Below are 18,358 nucleotides of genomic sequence, written 5' to 3'. Positions count from 1 at the left end.
ATGCTACCCTGCATCTTGCAGTAGCCAGGATCTATTCCCAGCTTTGGCTCCCATTTCCTGTGTGACCTTGGTGAAGGTCACATCAACCTTCAAAGCCAAATTTTTACGTCGTTGTCTGCTAGAAAGGCTCCTGCCTCCTCAGGGGCATTGCTCTCCCCGTGCCTCAGCTTCCCCACCCAGGATGGTGGAATCCTGAAGAGATCTTGGAAAGGCAGGTACCTGCTGAGGGAAAGGGCAGGGAGGAGCACACTGTGCCAGAAAAAACAAGGCTCAGGCTCATTATCTGGAGGCCAGATCAGAACCCTCTGGCTCTGGTATCCGTGTGGTGGTTCCTGTGCCGCGGAGCAGAGCCGGGATCACGCCCGTGGCTCTGTGCAGCCACAGAGCACCATCACTGCAAGATGGATCACGTGGCCCTGCCCTGAATGTCATATTCTTTGGGAAAAATTCCCATCCAAATTCTGTGGCTGGCGGGTCCGTAGTTTAGAGGAAGAAAAAAGAGCTTCATTGCAAATTCTTCAGCTGCTGACGAGCTCTGGTTTCTGATCTCCCAATTGCCATGGGGCATCTTCTGGGATATATAGAGGTCGTTGTGCTTAAACAAAGGACACACAGAGAAAATAGCTGCAGTTGATGGGTGTGACAGAGGGGAAATGCTTTCAGAACTTTTTTTTCTCTCTTTTTTTTTTTAATTTAGAAACAGGCAAAGAGTTTATTTTGATCAAGTGATAGTCACACACAACAGCTTTAAATGGCAGAACTCCACAAGGAAGAGGAATAGTCTCACACTACTTGAACTGAAAATGCATTTGGGAAAATGCCTCTTGTGTTTGCTGCAGTCCAAGTGGTGTTCATCAGTTTGGGAATTTGTTTCAATTAAGGGTTTTTCCTCAGTCTAGGCTTTTTTTCCTTTTTTAAAGCATTCATTTTTCATTCAGGGTCCTCTAGGATACTTGTGATGAGGGAGGAGGGTGAGCTCCTCATGTCCTGCTCCCAGTCCTCATCTCCCCACCTCGAGTCATTATTTTCTCAAAACTCATCTTCCCGCTGGGAACACTCCCCCTCGAGCCAGGGGCTGGCAGCATCTGCCCTGAGTTGCCTCAGGTGGACTCTTGATTTTGCTAAGGATAAAACCCCAAACCCTTTTCCATATTTGCTTGTTGTTTGGAGGTAAAACGTTTTCCATTGCTGCAGCTCTTCCAGCGGGGTTTTGGAGGGGGGAGTGTTTGGATGAGCAGTGGAAACATCCCAGTGTCCAGAGGGTTGCTTGAGCTGGACTCTGAAGGAGTTCAGGTCTGGTTTGGATTTCAGAGCATGTGGCCAAGGGGTTTGGATGAAAAAACACACCCAAATCTGTCCATGCCAGCACCCACACCTCCCTGTTCCATGCTCAGTTAGTCCTCTCCTCTCCTTTTTGTTGTTGCCTGAATTATTCTCTCTGGACCATCCCTCCCACACACCCCCAGCTCATGACTGGGTGCTGGGTGCTGGGGATCACATCCATGTGTGAACAGGGTGGATGAGGGGAGCTGATGTGACATGGGATGTGCAGGGACGGGGAGCTCCTGTGGTACCCTGGGGATGGGGATTTCAGGAGAGGTGCTGGCCCCACACGTGCTTCGCTTTCTGATGTGCTTGAGTAGGTGTGGGCTGGTCGCCAGTAACCTGCCTGTGACCTCTCCTGCCTTAAATATTCAGGATCTTTTAAAAGGAAAGACTGGGCTTCGCTGCCTTCCCTTTGCCGGCGGGTCAAGTGCCTGTTTCCCCTGGCTGGGGATCTGGGGGAAGGTGTCCTGCATCCTTGGAAGGTGTCCACCCATCACCTCAGCTCTGGGTGTTTCTGGGGTCCTTCAAGCCTGGCTGGGACCCCCTAACTCTGCTCCAGGATGAGCTCCTGCCTTTTCCCCCTGCTGGGATGGCAGTGGGGAAAAAACACCAGGAGCAGAGAGCCGGGAAGCACAGTCCCACTGTGCTAAAGCCCTGGAGCAGACCCCAAAGCCTGAAGGAATTTCCTGGGGTTCCTGTTGTGCCGCCCGCACGTCACTCAGCCAGGGGTGACGTGGTGGCCTGAGGTTGTTTTATATCAACATCCTTTGAGAGCCAGTCGAGGCCAGGCCCCCAGGGACAGGGATGCTCCCTTCCACCACAGGCCAGGGATGCTGATGGGATGCTGGGGGCTGTGATGGGATTCTGGAGGCAGCAGTGGGGTTCTGCGGGCAGCAGTGGAATGCTGGGGGCAGCAGTGGTACTCTAGATGCAGTGATGGGATGCTGGGGGCAGCAGTGGGATTCTGGGGGCAGCATTGGGATGCTGGGAGCAGTGATGGGACTCTAGGTGCAGCGATGGGATGCTGGTTCCATGGCTTTGCAAGAGGAGCATTGCTGCCTTGCTGAGCCTTCACTTCCTCATCCCGGGGTTTCCCCACTGGGATGGGTGATCTCTGGGGAGGATTGCTGGGGCTGGGCTGCTGTGTGTTCAGCGAGCATGTTTCCCCACTGTGTAACATTCATGTGCTAATTGCTCCAAAATCCTGGGCAGACAGCTGGCTCCAAGCAGACTGAAGGCAACATTTTCCAGAATTTGGGGTCTGTAGCCAAAAGCAGTGGCTCCCAGACCCACCATGAAGGGCCCCTTGCCTAAACGGGGCTGGTGCTTCTTCCTCTCTGGATCCACGTTTGCTGGTGTGAACTAGGGGGTCCTGGTGGGTGTCAGGGTGAGCAGTGGCCATGCTGGGGGGGGCCCCATCCACACTGCCCATCCGCCCCCGCCGCCTTCCGTCCGCTCCTGCTCGCAGCCTGCCCGGGGGCCACGAGCCAGCCCCTTCCTCGCTCGGGATTGTTTTGCAAGCAGCGTGACAGGATGAGGAGGAAATGTGCCAGGAATGGCTCCATGTCTCCTCTTGGGAGAATCGAAGTCTATTTATAACCCCCTCTTCCCGCCCCCCTCCTCCCGCTCCCCCGGGACGGCGGAGCCGCTGGGGCGCAGGCAGACACAGCCCGTCCTGTGCCTGCAGAGCTGCTCCTGCTCCCCATGCAGCAGGCAGGCGTGTTCCTCCTGGCCAGCACACAGAGCCACAGGATCATTTAGGTCAGAAAAAACCTCCAGGATCATCCAGTCCAACCCTTGAGCACACAGCCTTCCTTGTGGCACGCTGGTGTGTGGATGGACACACACATCAATTGTGTGATGCACAGACATGCTCTTGCTGCTGAACCACTGCTGCAGCCCCATGTTCTCCATGCATGGCCTGGCCCTGTGATAAATCCAAATTATCCTGTGGCATGGATGGCATCAGCTGGAGCAGCGATGCTGAGTCCCTGGCAGAGCTTAGAGCCAGGGTAGAGCATGTGAGTGAGGTGGAGGAGGGCACTGATGCCTGTCTCAAGGTGGAAATGCTCTCAGCACCTCTCTTAATGCCTGTGTAGATGCTCCAACAGAAGATGGTTTGGAAAGATGGAGGTGCATTGGGAATTTTGGGGGAGGATGAAAAGCAGCCCCTTGACAGGGCAAGGAGCAGGGGTCTGCATCTCAGGGCTTGCTGTGGTGACGCGTCAGAGCCTGTCCCAGCTGGGAGACTCAACCCCATTTCTCTCTCTTTCTTCTCTTCCAGATTTCTCCAACCAAGTCAATTCCACATCCCTGAACTCTCCCACGAGCCGGGGGCCCATGGCCACCCCATCCCTCCACCCGTCCATCGGGCCGGGCATCGGCTCCTCGCTGGGCTCCCCGGGCCAGCTGCACTCGCCCATCAGCACCCTGAGCTCGCCCATCAATGGCATGGGCCCTCCCTTCTCCGTCATCAGCTCCCCCATGGGCCCGCACTCAATGTCCGTCCCCTCCACCCCCAGCCTGGGATTTGGCACCAGCAGCCCACAGGTAAGTGGTGGGGATGTCTGTGCTGCTTGTTTAGCTGGGGAGAAGCCACATCCCTGGGTTTCCTCATCCAGACAGGCCCCAAAGAGAGGCGAAAGCAGAAGCCCAAAGGGAAAACTAAGCTGGAGGCATCCTGCTCCTTTGGCTGGAGCTACCTGTGGGGCTGCCCTGGGTGGGCTATGAGAGACCAGCAGAGCCAGAATATGGCCACAGATCACCTGTTTGTCCCCAGGTGAACAGGGGGTGAAAAGGGAGCAGTGACCACCCCTGGGTCACCTGCAGGCAGGAGCCACAGCCACCCTAAGACTGTCTGTACCCTGGGATTATCACCTCAGCACATCCCCTCCAGGGCCAGCCCATGGTCCCAGTAGAATCATAGAGTTGTTAAGGTTGGAAAAGCCCTCTAAGGTCGTTGAGTCCAATCATTAACCCAGCATTGCCAAGTCCACCACAAAACCATGCCCCTGAGGGCCACATCCACAAGCCTTTTGAACACTTCCAGGGATGGTGATTCCTGGACTAATCCTGTGCAGCCTGTTCCAATGCCTGACGATCCTTTCAGTGAAGAAATTTTCCCTAATAGCCAATCTAAACCTGGCACAGCTTGAGCCTGTTTCTCCTTGTCCTGTCACTTGTGCACACCCAGGAGTCCCCTGCCCGCTGCCCGTTTCTCCTTGCAGGGGAAAGATTGGCCTTTGCTGGCAGAAGATTATGTAAAAAACCCTCCAACTAGGGAGAGATAAGCTCTTTTTAAAAATAGCCAGATCGGGGCGCTGGCCAGCCCCTGCCACCTGTTGCTGGCTGCTCGCACGGTATATGTTTAGTAAAAGGGCAGATTAAGGAATTGGCCACCACCTGCCACTCGCTGTGAGTTTATTTATTCCAGGCCCTCTCTGGGAGTCAAGCACCTGCCAGCACCTTTATTTTTAAATATTGGCTTGATTTATTTCCAGAGATAACAGGTCTTTCTGCGTGGGGCTGTGCTGGGTCCCATCCCTAGGGACCCGCAGGCAGCTTCCCCAGGGTCCAGCATCCCAGTGCTGGACAGAGAGGCAATTTGCCTTTGGATGAGATTCTCCCAGGCAGGATCCAGCCCGTGACCCCCATAGACCTGCACCCTGCTCCCCGCTGTGGGTGAGTGGGGTGGACACATTGCCTCCCATCCCGAGGGAAGGGGAACTGAAACGGCGCCTGGGAACGGGCAGTCAGAACAAAATTAGCAGCAGCAGCGCCAAAGTGGTGGGGAAGGAGCGGGAAGGGGGACGTGAGGCAACACGGGGTGAGCCACAAGCTGGGGAGACGACGGGGAAGGGGCGACGCACCCCCAGCGCCGATTGTAAGGTGCAGTTTGCTTTTGGGGCTGGCAGGCCGGGGGAACTGAAACGAAACACAGCTCCAGGGCAGGAAGGGGAAGCGAGAGCGTGGTGGGATGGTGCCGGGAGCGTGCTGGCAGCGCCACAGCTCCAGCCCTCGGTGCGGCATGAACACCCATCCTCGTCCGGGGACTTGTCTTAAGTGGTTTTCCTCGAGGTGACAGTTCGGAGGCCTTCAGCCTAATGGCTCCTGCCATCTGCTCCCTGTCTGGGTGAATTAGGTCCCTGTCCCCATCCCTGCAGAGGCGCCTACCTGGGCCGGCAGAGGAGGAGGAGGAGGAGGAGGAGGAGGAGGAGGGTGCTGGCGACGAGGCCGATGCGTGGAGGGGAGCGCGGCCCCCGCGCCGCTGCACCGGCCCGGCAGAGCGCCGGGGTAATGAGGCGTGTGGCCCCCGTCGCCGGGCGGGGATGGCACTGATGGAAGGTGGTTTGCATCAGATGGCAGATGCCACTTGCCATCAGGCCATGCCTCGTCGCCTCTGGAAAGCCAGCAGAGCAGAAGGGCACGCGGTGCGTGAGGTGCGGTGGGTCCCCAGGGTGGGGCCTCTCCACTCTGGCTCCACCAGGGTGGGGAGGAGCCAGCAGACTCCCAAAACAGGGCGTTCAACCTATCCCATCTGGTTCTGCAGAGGTGAGGACCCAGCAGCCCTCAGTGCCAGTGCTGGAGGATGCTCCAAGTGCTCCCCTTGCCCTCCCTCCAGCAGTGTGAGCTTCCCGGGATCCCACATGGTTTCCAAATGCAGCCCCAAAATCAGGACATCAGGCAGGGTGTCCTGCCATGGGATCTCAGCACACCAGGCCCTTGTGGGAAGGGGATGCTGGTGCTGGGCTGGGCTGTGGGTGAGATGTGCGGGGCAGGAATAGTTCGCAGTAGTGAGCAGGGTCCCAGCCAGACTGGGGGGGTCTAGACGCAGCAGCTCTGCAGCTTACCGGGGTTTAACGTATTACTTAAACCCTCTTACCTAAAAATTCTGTGAAAACACGAAAAAAAAGTGCAGGATTTTCAGTAAGAGCTGTGAGGGAGGGACTTTGCATGCAGCTTGCAGGGCTGTGTGGCGCAGCCGCCCCAGGCATCGCTGGCAGCAGCTCGGGGCGCCCGGGGGTGAGCGGGGAGAGATCAGACACGGGATTAGGCTTTTCCAGAGCCGCCGTCTGCCTTTGCACAATGCTCTTTGTAAGGGTGCCTGGGGGACCGGGGAAGGGGTGGGATTTTTTTTTTTTTTGGGGTGGGAGGAGGAATAACTGTGCTTCTGGCTGTGCTTGCCAGAAGGGATGGGATTCGGTCCCCTGGTGCAATGAGCTGAAGAGGGAAGGGAAGGCGCCGAGAGATTCTGGCATCACTGGGGAAGAAAAGCACTGATTCCTCCTGCATCCCCACTCACTTGCTGAGCTGGAGCCATCCTGTCCCGGAGCAGAAGTGCTGTGCCAAGGCGAGGGGCTGCTGCCTCCCCCTCTGCCCCCTCCCTGCCTGCATGTGCTGCCGGTTTCGGCAGCCAGCCGGGAGGGGAAGGCACGGGGCAGGCGCCAGGGCGGTGTGGGAACCCTGGGGTGCACGTGGTGCCTCTGCTGAGGTTTCAGGCTAGCACTGGGAGAGGAACCAATGACTTCCCCTGCCCCAGCCCGGGGCTGACTCAGCGCCCACCAGTTGATGCACGGGACCCCCACCCCTCCTGGGCTGGTCTTGCTCTGCTCACCATCCCACTGATGCTCTCAGGGGGCTGCTTGGGTGGACTCTGTGGACTTCTGGGGCTTGGGGAAGTGGTGGTGAAAGGCTTATCTTCGTCAGGCAGCCGTGGCCTCTGCCCTCAGTCCCACGTGTCCACGGCCAGTGATGCAGCGTGACACGAGCTGTAGCCACCAGCTGCACCTGGGAAATGGCTGCATTTCCCACAGAGTGCACTGGGAGGGATTGCTGGGGGTGGTGACCCTGAGTGGCAGCCCCTGCTCCCAGGGTAGCACAGTGAGAGCATGTGCCTGGGGACCCAAAGAGAGAGGTTTCTGCCTGGGGACCTGCTTGTCCCTCCCCTCTTTGCTCTATGGAACAGCAGCTGAAGCCCAGGATTGTATCCCTCAGTGACACTAGGTCCTGGCTGCCTTTGATTCATCAGCTGGCCCACCAGGGTGGGAGAGGGAGGCAGATCCATCAGATTTCTCTGGGGTGAGTTTACCTGGCTCTGTTCTGTGGTTGTTAGTCATCTGCCTGCCAAATATTCCCCACCAGCCTGGAGACTTAAAAGCCGGAGGAATGGATGCTCTGCTCTAATTGACAGATCACAAGCCTTGGGACTTCCCTGAATTAATTTGTGACAAGTGCAATTGCTGAGGATCTCTACTAGGTAGAAAAACACAACAAACTGAAGCAGGATCCTGTGTATCCAACTTGGGGTTAGAGGTTGACAGTGATGGTGGCTCTGCGACAGTCCCCGGTGCAGTGGTCCCGGCAGAGGAGCACTCTGTCCCTGGGGTCACGGCAGAGGAGCACTCTGTCCCTGGGGTCACTGAGTCTGGCTCCCCCTCAGACCCTCACAGGGTCTGCATGAGCTTGTCTCCCTTATAGATGGGTCAATCCTACATCTCCCTGCCTCAGTTTCTCTCTGTAGACAGGAGGATAACAGCCCTGCCCTGCTCCACAGGAATCCTTCACTCCACATCAGTGCCATGTCAGCACTCAGCTTTCACCCCATTCTTTGCTTGCTGGGGGCCAAGCTCACTGGGGAGGGAAGGAGACACATGTGGAAGTTGCAGAGATGTGTCCCACCCGAGCCAGTTCTGGAAAGCCAGGCCCCGTTGCATCTGGGATCTATTTATTTACCATGAAGCGTTCCTTTGGAGAGATAATGCTGAGAGGATATGCACGAGTGTCCTGGTCTTCATCACCCATGCAAGCACTCGCTCCCAGCCAGCTGCTCTCCCATGAGCCATCACTGCAGATCATCTTCCCTGCGTGCCCAGCTCTTATGCCAGGGCAGTGGGTGAGCACTCATGTGCCCAAATCAGGAACCCAGAGGTTCAGCTTTGTGGTGGGTGTTTTAAGTGGTGCTGGTCCCCACTGGAAGCTTGTCCCCTGCTCGTCCACCCAGCCCCATGTCCCAGCTGGCACAGCCCCACATCCCATGTCCCTGGTCCCCCCTGAGCCCTGTGCTTCTGCCTTGACAGCTCAACTCGCCCATGAACTCCGTCACCAGCACAGAAGACATTAAGCCACCCCTGGGGCTCAATGGAGTCCTCAAAGTGCCAGCACATCCCTCAGGAACGATGGCCTCCTTCACCAAGCACATATGTGCCATCTGTGGGGACAGATCTTCAGGTAAGGCTGGTACCTGCCCCGGGAGGGGCTCACAGTGGCGGGCTCTGGATACGGGTGCCCTGGGAGAGGGTTGGCATGACTCCCCAGCTCCCTGTGGCACAGCTTCCTGTGCTCTCAGAGGAGAGATGAAAAGTCCCTTATTGACCAGCCTGGTCCAGGGCAGGCTCTGAGCTGAGCTGGCAGACCCCAGGTCCCTCTTTAGCAGTGGAGTTACATCCTCAGCCCATCTGAAAACAAGGCATCAGTGAGTGTTCCTCCTTCTCCCCATCCTTTGATCTGCAGTGGTACTGTCACACAGTGCCAGATAAAAAGATGAGCTTGACACAGAGTCTCTCCACTCTGGGAGATAAAGATGTGCTAATTCCCTTTATTCTCACACTGTTCTAAAAGCTCTCTGCTCCAGAAGAGCTCTGGTCGCCTAGTTTGTGAGTCCTTAGGGACCCCTCCTCTGCCTGTACTGTGCACCCACACTCCACTGCCAGCCCAAAGCCCAGGGTTTTGGAGGGTGGGTGCGTGGTACAGAGCAGGCTGGGTCGTGTGCCTGGCATGGGGGCTTCAGAGGGGGCACAGAGGGCACCCTCTGTTTCACTGCTGCACTACCTCTCCCCTGATGTATGCCTAAGAAATGCCGAGGGCTTTTCCTGCGTGGGAGGCAGGTTGCAGCCCACAGAGCGCATCCTGATTTTATGGAAGTCAAGTCAGGGCGAAGCCACTGCTCTTCAGCTCCTGCTCACGGCTGCAGGAAACCTTTGCCTCCCCCCAGATCCCGCTGGGAGACAGGCCCCGGGAAGAGCTGACGGTCCGTGTGGGGAGGAGGAGACACTTTTAACCCGAGTCTCGTCCCCCACAGGAAAACATTACGGGGTTTACAGCTGCGAGGGCTGCAAGGGCTTCTTCAAGCGCACGGTGCGGAAGGACCTCACTTACACCTGCCGCGACAACAAGGACTGTTTGATCGACAAGCGCCAGCGCAACCGCTGCCAGTACTGCCGCTACCAGAAGTGTCTGGCCATGGGCATGAAGAGAGAAGGTAAGGCCTGGCCTGCCCTCAGCACCCGTGGGTGCTGCAGGAATGTTTCCTTCCTTAGGAGGCTCCGTCAGGCTCCTGCCTGTGGCGTCATGGTGGGCACCTGGGGCAGCGTCACCTTGCCGGGGTGACAAAGGTGTGTGTGTGTCGCATTTATACTTTGCTTTAGTGCCACAGCCAGGGCCTCCCGTGGGCTCCAGAGCACCGCTGAGCCCCAGAGTGGTGCCTGGTGATGGGTGGGCCATGGGCCACCTTCCACTAGCCCAGGTTGCTCCAAGCTCCGTCCAACCTGGTCTTGAACACTTCCAGGGATGGGGCAACCACAGCTTCTCTGGGCAGCCTGTGCCAGGGTTTCACCTCCCAGTCCAGTATCTGATTTTTTTCTCATGAGGAAGAAGAAAGAAATTCAGTCTCATAAAATATAGCTCTCCCCTCACTGGAACTTAAATTTAGGATCTAAACCTCCCTGGTAGTGCCTCTTTTAAGTGCTCTTTTTAAATGCTGACTCCGTCTGTTCTAATCTGCTGGCAGAACAGGCTTTTACCAGACATGACGTGAAAATGACCCCAGTTCTCTGCTGCCTTCTCCCCTTACATCTTCAGAGCCACACTTGCCTCTCTGACAGGCTGATAAAACCGTCCCTGTGGCCAGCAGAGCTCCAGCTTGGGTCCCTTTGAAGAGCACTTAGTCCTGTCTGGAGCATTGATTAAATGGGGCAGTGCTGGAGCTGCACTGAGTGTTGGGCAGACCTTGCCACCCTCGATTTATGGGGTTACCCAAGGACCCACGATGTGCAGAGTCATCAAATGTCAAAGCTGTCTGTGCTGGAGGTGTGGGGGGATTGCTGGGGCACCCAGGGGACCTCCTTGGTCCTGCTGAGCTTAACCCTTTGTGCTCAGAACGAATCTTCCTGCCCTACCAGACCTCTGATCTTAAATCGAGAGGCTGAGGCATTCAGAGAGTGCCTATGAGGATGAGTGGGACAGTGCAGGTGTGTGTGGGGGCTGGCATTGCCCTGGATGCTGTGCAGAGGGGCAGAGACATGGGGAGCACTGGATCCCTTGGGAGATGTGCAGCAGGACAAGGAAAATCTAATCCAAAACCTGAGCTGTGGGAGACTCAGGTGACTAAAAAGAAGCCAAGAAGTCTCCTGTGTGTTCAGCAGCAGCACTTGCTTCTCAGGGGAGAAACGTGGAGCATCCCATTCCCCTGACATTGCCTCCAGAGCCTTCCTTCAGCCCCCAGGACATCAGCCAAGGTCTGCAGGGTTGGGAAAACCAGCAGGAGTGCTGTAACTGCAGCCTGCAGTGACATCCTGTGAGCAGGTACCTGCGCTGTGCCTGCCGTTAGCGGTGATTGCATGGGCAGCACCGCTCAAATTACGGGTCCATTAATTAACTTCTAAATGGTGGTGGAATTCCCCAGGGAGCGCGTACAGTAGGAGGACTCTATTAATTCATCTTGATTAACATTATCACAATGAATAGCAAATGAATTCATAACGATCAGACAGTTATTTAAAAGGGTGACAGATGGGATCTTGGTAACTCCAGAAGTGCGCTCAGGCAGCGCTGGCTGATCTGGTGAGGACAGCGTTGGAGAAGGGCAGGAAGCTGGTGATTTGGCAGACAGTAGATGATTGGGGCATAATCCCCATGTAGGGAAAGCTGGAATAACTCCCCTGGTCTCCAAATAAAGCTCTGTCTTGTTATAAACCTAAAAATTCAGTGCCACGTGGAGATGTCCAAGTGTTGTCCTGGAGCTGAAAGTCAGAAGTTGGATCTTGCTGAGCTTTGGTTTTGAGTGAAACTCTTGAGTTTCACGTGTGATATCCACATGATTTGTCAAAAAAAAAAGAAAAAATCTCTTCCCATTGCAGCCATCCCAGCTCACTGCTGCTTCCCAGCAACTTTGCCAGCCAGAAATGTTGTCCTTGTCCTTACACCAGTCCTCTTGCATCCCACCTCTGTTTTGGGGAAGAGTTTTGGGCTAAATCCTGCATTGCTAATTTGTTTTGCCTAAATGCAGCATAGCTGGCTTTCTGTCCTCTAGCATAAACTGTTGTATCTTTTAAGTAACAGAGCCAGGGTAATGGGCCTCATTTCCCTGTAAAATATCTTGCTCTGGAGACCTAATTTATAGCTGCATAAAGGCATAGCAGATTCCTGCTGGGAAGTATCTCACTTGTAGCCCAAAGGTACTTGGATGTCGTGGAAGTACAGTAAAACCCTCTACAGTGAGTACTGTGGCTGTGATGAGAGGCAGAGCTGTGGTGGTGATGCTGGGAAGAAGAGGGATGAGGGTCACAGTCGTACCCAAAAACCTGTGCCAGAGAGTAAAAGGAAAGGAGCTTTTACTCAGCTGAGAAATTGGATTAGAGAAGTAAAATCAACAGGACCTCTTGGGCAGCTGATGAAGGTCTGGAAGGGTTTGATCCTGACAGCTGGGGGGTCTCTAGGTGAACATGCCAAGAGCAGACCCGGAGGGATGAACCTTGTGCTTGGCCAGGGTAGAAGCAGCAGCATGAGGGAGGTGAGAGGCAGAGGGTGGCTGTGAGGTACTGCTGGGAGGACAGGAATGGCTTCAGGGCTACAAGCCTTGGTTTAAAGGGGTGAAAGCCTCCAGGAGCAGAAGATTCTTCCCGTTGTGTGCATCTCTTCTTGCTGTTCCCTGTTAAAAACATACAGGATAGTTCATGGTGAATGAGCCTCACGGCTCTGAGATATTGCAGCTATAATAAATAAGCAACTGGGAACATTTTTCCCTTATGAATTACTGCCAGCTGTGTGAGGCTTTGGTTTTTATACTCTGTCTCCCACTAAATACCGGATAGTCAACAAAATTAAGATTACCATCAAGGATCTTGACTAATGCAGGGATTATTATTATTATTATTGTGGGGGAGGCTGTTTGTATCCAGAAGCAGAACTCTCCCTGCTTGATCTGTTACTCATTAGGGTCTAAGGTGTCTGTGGATCAGCAGCCTTGGATTTCAGAGGGGGGAAAAGTGGAAACTGCCTTGGAGTTAGGGAGGCAGAGGAGGGAGTAAACACCGAGGGTCTTGGCATGAAGGGGTCTTGTGTGCAGTGCCGTTAGCTGGGTTAACATCGGAGGTGAAGGGGGGTCATCGGAGGCTGCAAACGCGTTGCAGCCCGTCGCCGTCTCGTGTGAGGAGGTCCCGGCCCCTCCGTTGCTGGCAGCGCCGCCGGCTCGCCCGGCGAGCAGGAAATACCAGCGAGGAGCCCTTTCTCATGCTCCCGCCGGCCGCCCTTGGACGGCTCACAGGCAGCAGGGCGTTGGGAACCGGCCCGGCCCGGCCCCGCCGCTCCGGCCGCCGCCTCTGCTTCCCCCGGCGCTGCCCCGGACGCGAGCGGCTCCCGTGCGAGCCAGCCCGGCTCCCGGGACCTGCCGGGCTGCCGGCGGGGCTCCCCCGGGCCGGGCGGAGGGCTGGGCGGGCTGGGTTTGATGCCAACTGGGTACAGTGGGTGTTGATGCATCTCCACCATCTCCACCATCTCCACCATCTCCACCATCTCCACCATCTCCACGTCTCGTAGCCCGTGTGGAGACCACAGAGCTGTTCTCCTCCAGCACCTGTGGCTCAGGCTGCACAGCATCGTTCCTAAATCGGGTGCAGGTACCCTGACAGCGTGGCCTGGGTACAGCACGGCCGTGGCTTGTCTCCACCAGCTGCTGGGACGTGATCCAGAGCCATGCTCTGAGCACCCAGGATATCTGTCCAGCTGCACACCTGATCTCTGACTTCATGGCTTTATTAAAATTCACAGCCTGAGTTAATTCTGCCCCTTCTCCTGTGTTTGTGGGTTGGTTTTCCCCCTCTCTCTTGCACTGCCGTCGAGCTGAGGGGTTTAGCCTGGGAGAGGTTGGACTTGCAGCATCTCTGGTCCACAGCCTGGAGACCTTCCTATGTCTCCAGGGAGCTGCTTAGATATATCACTTAGTCCAGAGGGACTTTAGATTCCCCCTGTTCTAATTTGGAGCTCAGCTGCTGCACTAACAACAGTCTCTCACTGAGCTGTGCCCAATCCCCTGCCATAGCTGTGCATTCCCTCTGCACCCCCTGGAGCTGGAGCCATCCTGGCTCTTGGAGCATCTCTTGGGACCAACAGGAGCAAAAAGGGTCTGGGGAGAAAGAGCAGGAATTCAGGTTTCCAACCCACTGCCCAACTGAATGTAAAAGCAGGCAAGTGGCCATAGCCTAGTGGAGGGGCAGAGTTCAAGAGCACAGTTATTTTTAGTAGTAATTTTGGAATGGAAAATGTCTTCCAGCTTAATGAGTTTGTTTCTTATATCCTTTTAAAGTGCTGCTGTTTAAACCAGCTGGTTAAATGATGCTGGGTTTGTTTTTTTGTTTTTAAGGATGCTCCTGGGTTGAGAAAAAGGGTTTGGTTTATGGTTTTCTCTCCTTTGCCAATGTTGCTGTTTGCTTATACTTCAGTACCTGGCTTTGGAGAGTGAAGTGAGCTAGGGATTTTTGCTCTTGCTTTCCAGAGTTGTTCCTCATGTGAACTAACTGCATGCAAAGGTTTCAATCCACTTCTTAACACTCCGGAGTTATATTTTTTAATTACCACAGTGGTATTTTGCGTTCCTTAAAAAATTCCAGTGATCAATTGAAAATGCTGGAGAAAAAACCCCCACCGTTTATTTCACGTGTCTCAGCTTCTGAGGTTGTTTACAGTAGCAGAAAGCTGCACCTCTGAAGAAAAAAAAAGGTGACACACGAAAGCAGAGCAGAAGAAACGCTGTCTGAATTAGTTTCCTCAGCTGTCGTGGCATTTTCGATACAAACAGGTACCTCAGGCATAAGCACTTCAAGGTGCTGATGATCCACAGTGAAGATGTGGCTTCATAAAAGGCAGCAGAGGCCAATAAATTCCACTGTGAGTGAAATGGAAATCCCCAATAACCCCCCACCCAGCTCCTCAGAAATAACGAGCCACCCACCTGCAGGGTGGGAGAAGACTGAGCAGGTTTGGGGCTCGGAGGCATCGATGCCTTCCCTATGTGCTGACAGGCTCCCTGACCCCAGGGAGTCCAGACACTGTATGTGTGTCACCCAGAGAAAACCCCATTCAGTCCGTTTTTGGTGGGAGTGAATTATCCTTCCCCAGTCACCCACCCTGGTGCTCCTGGAAGGATGGATTTTCATCCCAGAAAGCATTCATGTGGGTGGTTATCAGAGCTGCTGTAGCCTCCACATCTATCCCAGCAAATACTCAAACCTGTGATGCTCCTGCCCGTGGGGGCTCTCAGAAACACCTCTGCCCTGTGGAAAATCCTGCCTCCCTTGGGCCTCTTCCTCCCTTTGTAAGCATTCCTTTGGTACAGAAGTGCAGTGCCCCATGAGCACCACCCACAGTGCTTGGTTTGGGCACCTGAACTGGGGCGGTTGTCACTTTGCAACAGACTCAGACTTGCTTTTTTAGCCATCAAATGCTGCCACACGAGCAAAGACAAGGTGGCCAGTGTGATGTGGACACCAGCAGAGGATGGGTCTGGCATTTTGGCACATCAGCCCCTGGACCCAGTAGCTGAGGCTCTTCTGCAACCCACGGCCTGAGACACTTTGGATCCTAAAGAGAGAGAGGTCACCAAGAAGCGTTTTGGACACACGGGGTTCCGTGTCTTGCTGTACCATGGCCTGGGGAAGTGCGGATGGGCTGGAGAAGCTCGAGATGAAAAATGACAGCGACTGCCCTGAGGCAAGTAAAGACCAAATCAAGCAGAATAACACGGGAGCCTCTTCATCAGGTGCCATGGAAAACACAGGCTTCTGTCCTTGGCTCGTCTCAGACATAGCTGGAGGAGGTGGGGCCGCCTCTCTGAGCTCCCTGACTACAACATCTTTTTTTTCTCCTCAAGTGGATTGCAAGGTTCAAATGCTTCCCTTATGCTTAGAAAATCAGACTGGAAAAGCTCTCAGCCATACGAGTCTCCTTGAAGAAAAACAAAAGCGTTGGCACGGCCGTGAACACGGAGGAGAGCGCAGGGAAGCTCAGCTCTGGAAACATGGCATGGCTGGGGGAGCCACGGCTTGGGGCTGCTTTGCCTTGCAGGAGAGTGTTTTTTTGGGATGCAGCGAGCAAAATGCCTGGCTCACATCCCGTTTTTTGGATAGGCCCATGCTGTTGATGAAATGCTGAGCCACCCTCATGACCAGAAAAATCGGCGTTGTTGGGAACAGCACAGTCCTAAGAGTGGCTCTAACACCCACAGTCTGAGAGGGAGATGAAAGGACAGGGACACCTGCTGCTCTCCGTGGTTTCCCTGCATCCATCCGAGCCAAACCCTGTGGTTTGTCCAGACAAACCTGTCTGCTGAGGCGGGAATTGAGTGTGATGGGAGTCAGGATGATCACACTGGTCTTGCAGAGCCCTTGCCAGCCCTTCCCTCCTCCTGCTCTCAGCAGCGGGATGTGTTGCCAGCCCTTCACCTCCTTATCACTATCTCACTGCAGCAAGAGCAGGAGGGCCCAGCTGAGGTTTGGAAAGGTCTTTAGAGGTCATGCTGTCAAGTGCCTTGTAATCACAGGCACTCTGTAGTTTAATCCTCTTCCCAAGGTTCTCTTGGACAGCAGCTGGATGTCTCTTTACCCACACAGCAAAGCAGGAGGGCACAGTGCAGAGGGGGGGGGGGCACAGGGAAATCCAGCAGAAGCAACAAGAACCAAATGGTATAATGATCCTGGTTTTTAAATTTTACTGTGTTACAGGGATGGAGCACCATCCATCCCCATGTACAGGACTTCTGGGAAGCCAAGAAGAACGAGGTGTTCCCATTTCAGTATTACCAGACAAACTGCCATGCAGCTGCCACATTTGTATTCCTCTCTTTAAAACTATAAAGAACAAACCCACAAAGAAACCCAGTTCCCACACCAAGTCCATTTGAAAAATGTATTTTTGTCATCTCCAGTGTGGTTTATTTGACTAATCTCAAGGGGGAGTGGACTCCAGAGATGAGATCCTAGATCATTATGGTGAGCGGTGTCCTCACTGCTGGAGATTTTCCTTCATACAAACATCTCATATTTCATGATTAAGAAAAAAATACTTGCCCTTCTTTCCTTCCTCTGCCCTGTGTGCTATTTTTTCCCTACATCTCAAGAAACAAAGTCCTTGGAACCCACAGAATCCCAGAGTCTTGAATGCCAGCTGCAAATACCTTCACCTTTCAGGACAACTTGTTGGGCTTTCTGCCCCTGGAGCCGTAGGATGCTTCAAGGTGTATCTTAAATTAGGAAAATGGAGACACAAAGTTTGAATTCAGCCTCTGGATCCTAAAGGGGGACATTGGGAGTGCCACACCTGGAAGAACAAGGTGACAGTAAGATGATTGTTGGAGTGGAGTTCATGTGTACCCCAAGGCCAACCACAGAGCTGGGGTAGGAGCAAACCTGTTGCACACATGAAGACTGAAGCTGTTATCACTTCATTGCTGGAGCTGCCTGTAGGGAGAGAAAACAGCATCTACAACTGAGTCAACAGCCTCACAGGCATCCCTGAGAGCTGCATCCATCAACCAGGGCTGGGCAGGTGTCCTGCATCATTCCCAGGTGGGGTTCACAAACACCTAAGGAGCGGCGGAGATTCACGTAGTGCAGTCACCTGCTCCTGCAGGTGCACACCTTGGTGCAGACCTGTGCATGAGGCATCATCCTCGGGGGAAGGGGGGATAACAGGGTCTCTGAGCTCAGTGTTGGGAAACAGCCAGTGCTTTCCTGCAGCCCAGAGAGCCAGGGATGGGATGGGATGGGATGGACAGGGGTGATGGCAAAGTGACGCCAGGCTGGTCCTGCCTTTGGAGGAGGCTGGCTGGGCTTGGAAACATGGGGGTAGCAAAGCAGGTAATGCTCTCCCCAGCAAGAACTGGGTTTATCTTTGGATACTGGGTGGGAATACACCATCTGCTCTGCCCGGGGTGTCACTGCTGCCTCAGGCAGCTGGGACAGGGCGAGTGTTGGGATTGCGTGGGGCTGAGCTGGGATGAGTCAGCTGTCCCCTGACCAGCTCCCCAGCGAGATGCAGCACCAATTTTCTGGTGTAACAGCTCAAAGCAGAGATCAATAGGAATAACTACTTATGTGTATAATCTCTTCCCATCTGTCTCTTCTGTCTGTCGTTTGTATCAGCTGGATTCAGCCTAATCACAGGCCAGAGCTGTCGTGATGGACTGTAAGATTCTCTCTCCTATAACCCCTGAAGTGTCTCTGATTCTTCGTGCCAAGAATGTGGCTGTTGGCTTTGGTGAGGTTGAGATTTGCTACTTAAGGCTTTAAGTAGCCACTGTCTCCCCAGACCTCTGTGATGCATGAGGGTGAGTTTTTGGGGCTGACACCTCAAGTGATGGAGGTGGTTGATCTCAGAGCAAGGAACCAACTTTGCACCTTTATCCTTAAGACCTGCTGTGACTGTGCATCAGAATTTTGGCATTTAAGTCATTTTGTAAGATCTCATTTGTTGAGGGTTTGCCTTTCTCTCAGGCTTTTCTGTTATTTAGTAGGTGTTTTATCTCTTCTAATGTGCCCAGAGGAGTTTTGGTGCATCTGTGCTGTTGAAGAAGGGTTGACATTAAGGAAAAATTTCTATCTTTTTGACGCTTGAAGAAGCAGGAGTAGGGGTGGGGGGTGAAATTTAAGCAGGGTTTTATGTTGGCCTGAAAAAGAAGAATCCATGCCAGACAAGAGCCAGATGGACAAAAGCCACAACACAAATCTGAGCCCTTGACAGCAGCAGCTTACCTGGCTCTGGCAGC

General features: G+C 54.2%; 1 protein-coding gene across 2 annotated transcripts in view; it reads left to right on the top strand.

The window, feature by feature from the left end:
* The window catches only part of RXRA (retinoid X receptor alpha), a 106,131-nt gene that overhangs the window by 65,595 nt on the left and 22,178 nt on the right, over positions 1-18,358 (top strand). For both annotated transcript variants that reach the window (XM_051807667.1, XM_051807666.1), the window contains exons 2-4: positions 3,611-3,876; positions 8,403-8,553; positions 9,404-9,583. In XM_051807667.1, the coding sequence (XP_051663627.1) occupies positions 3,611-3,876; positions 8,403-8,553; positions 9,404-9,583 (597 nt within the window). The remainder of the gene's footprint in view (positions 1-3,610; positions 3,877-8,402; positions 8,554-9,403; positions 9,584-18,358) is intronic.

The sequence above is a fragment of the Manacus candei genome, unplaced genomic scaffold (genome assembly GCF_025592945.1).
Source record: "Manacus candei isolate 608988 ecotype Guabito, Panama unplaced genomic scaffold, ASM2559294v1 h1tg000071l, whole genome shotgun sequence".
In the NCBI taxonomy this organism is placed as follows: domain Eukaryota; kingdom Metazoa; phylum Chordata; class Aves; order Passeriformes; family Pipridae; genus Manacus; species Manacus candei.
Note: the sequence above shows the minus strand (reverse complement) of the source record. Positions and strands in the feature narration are given on the sequence as shown.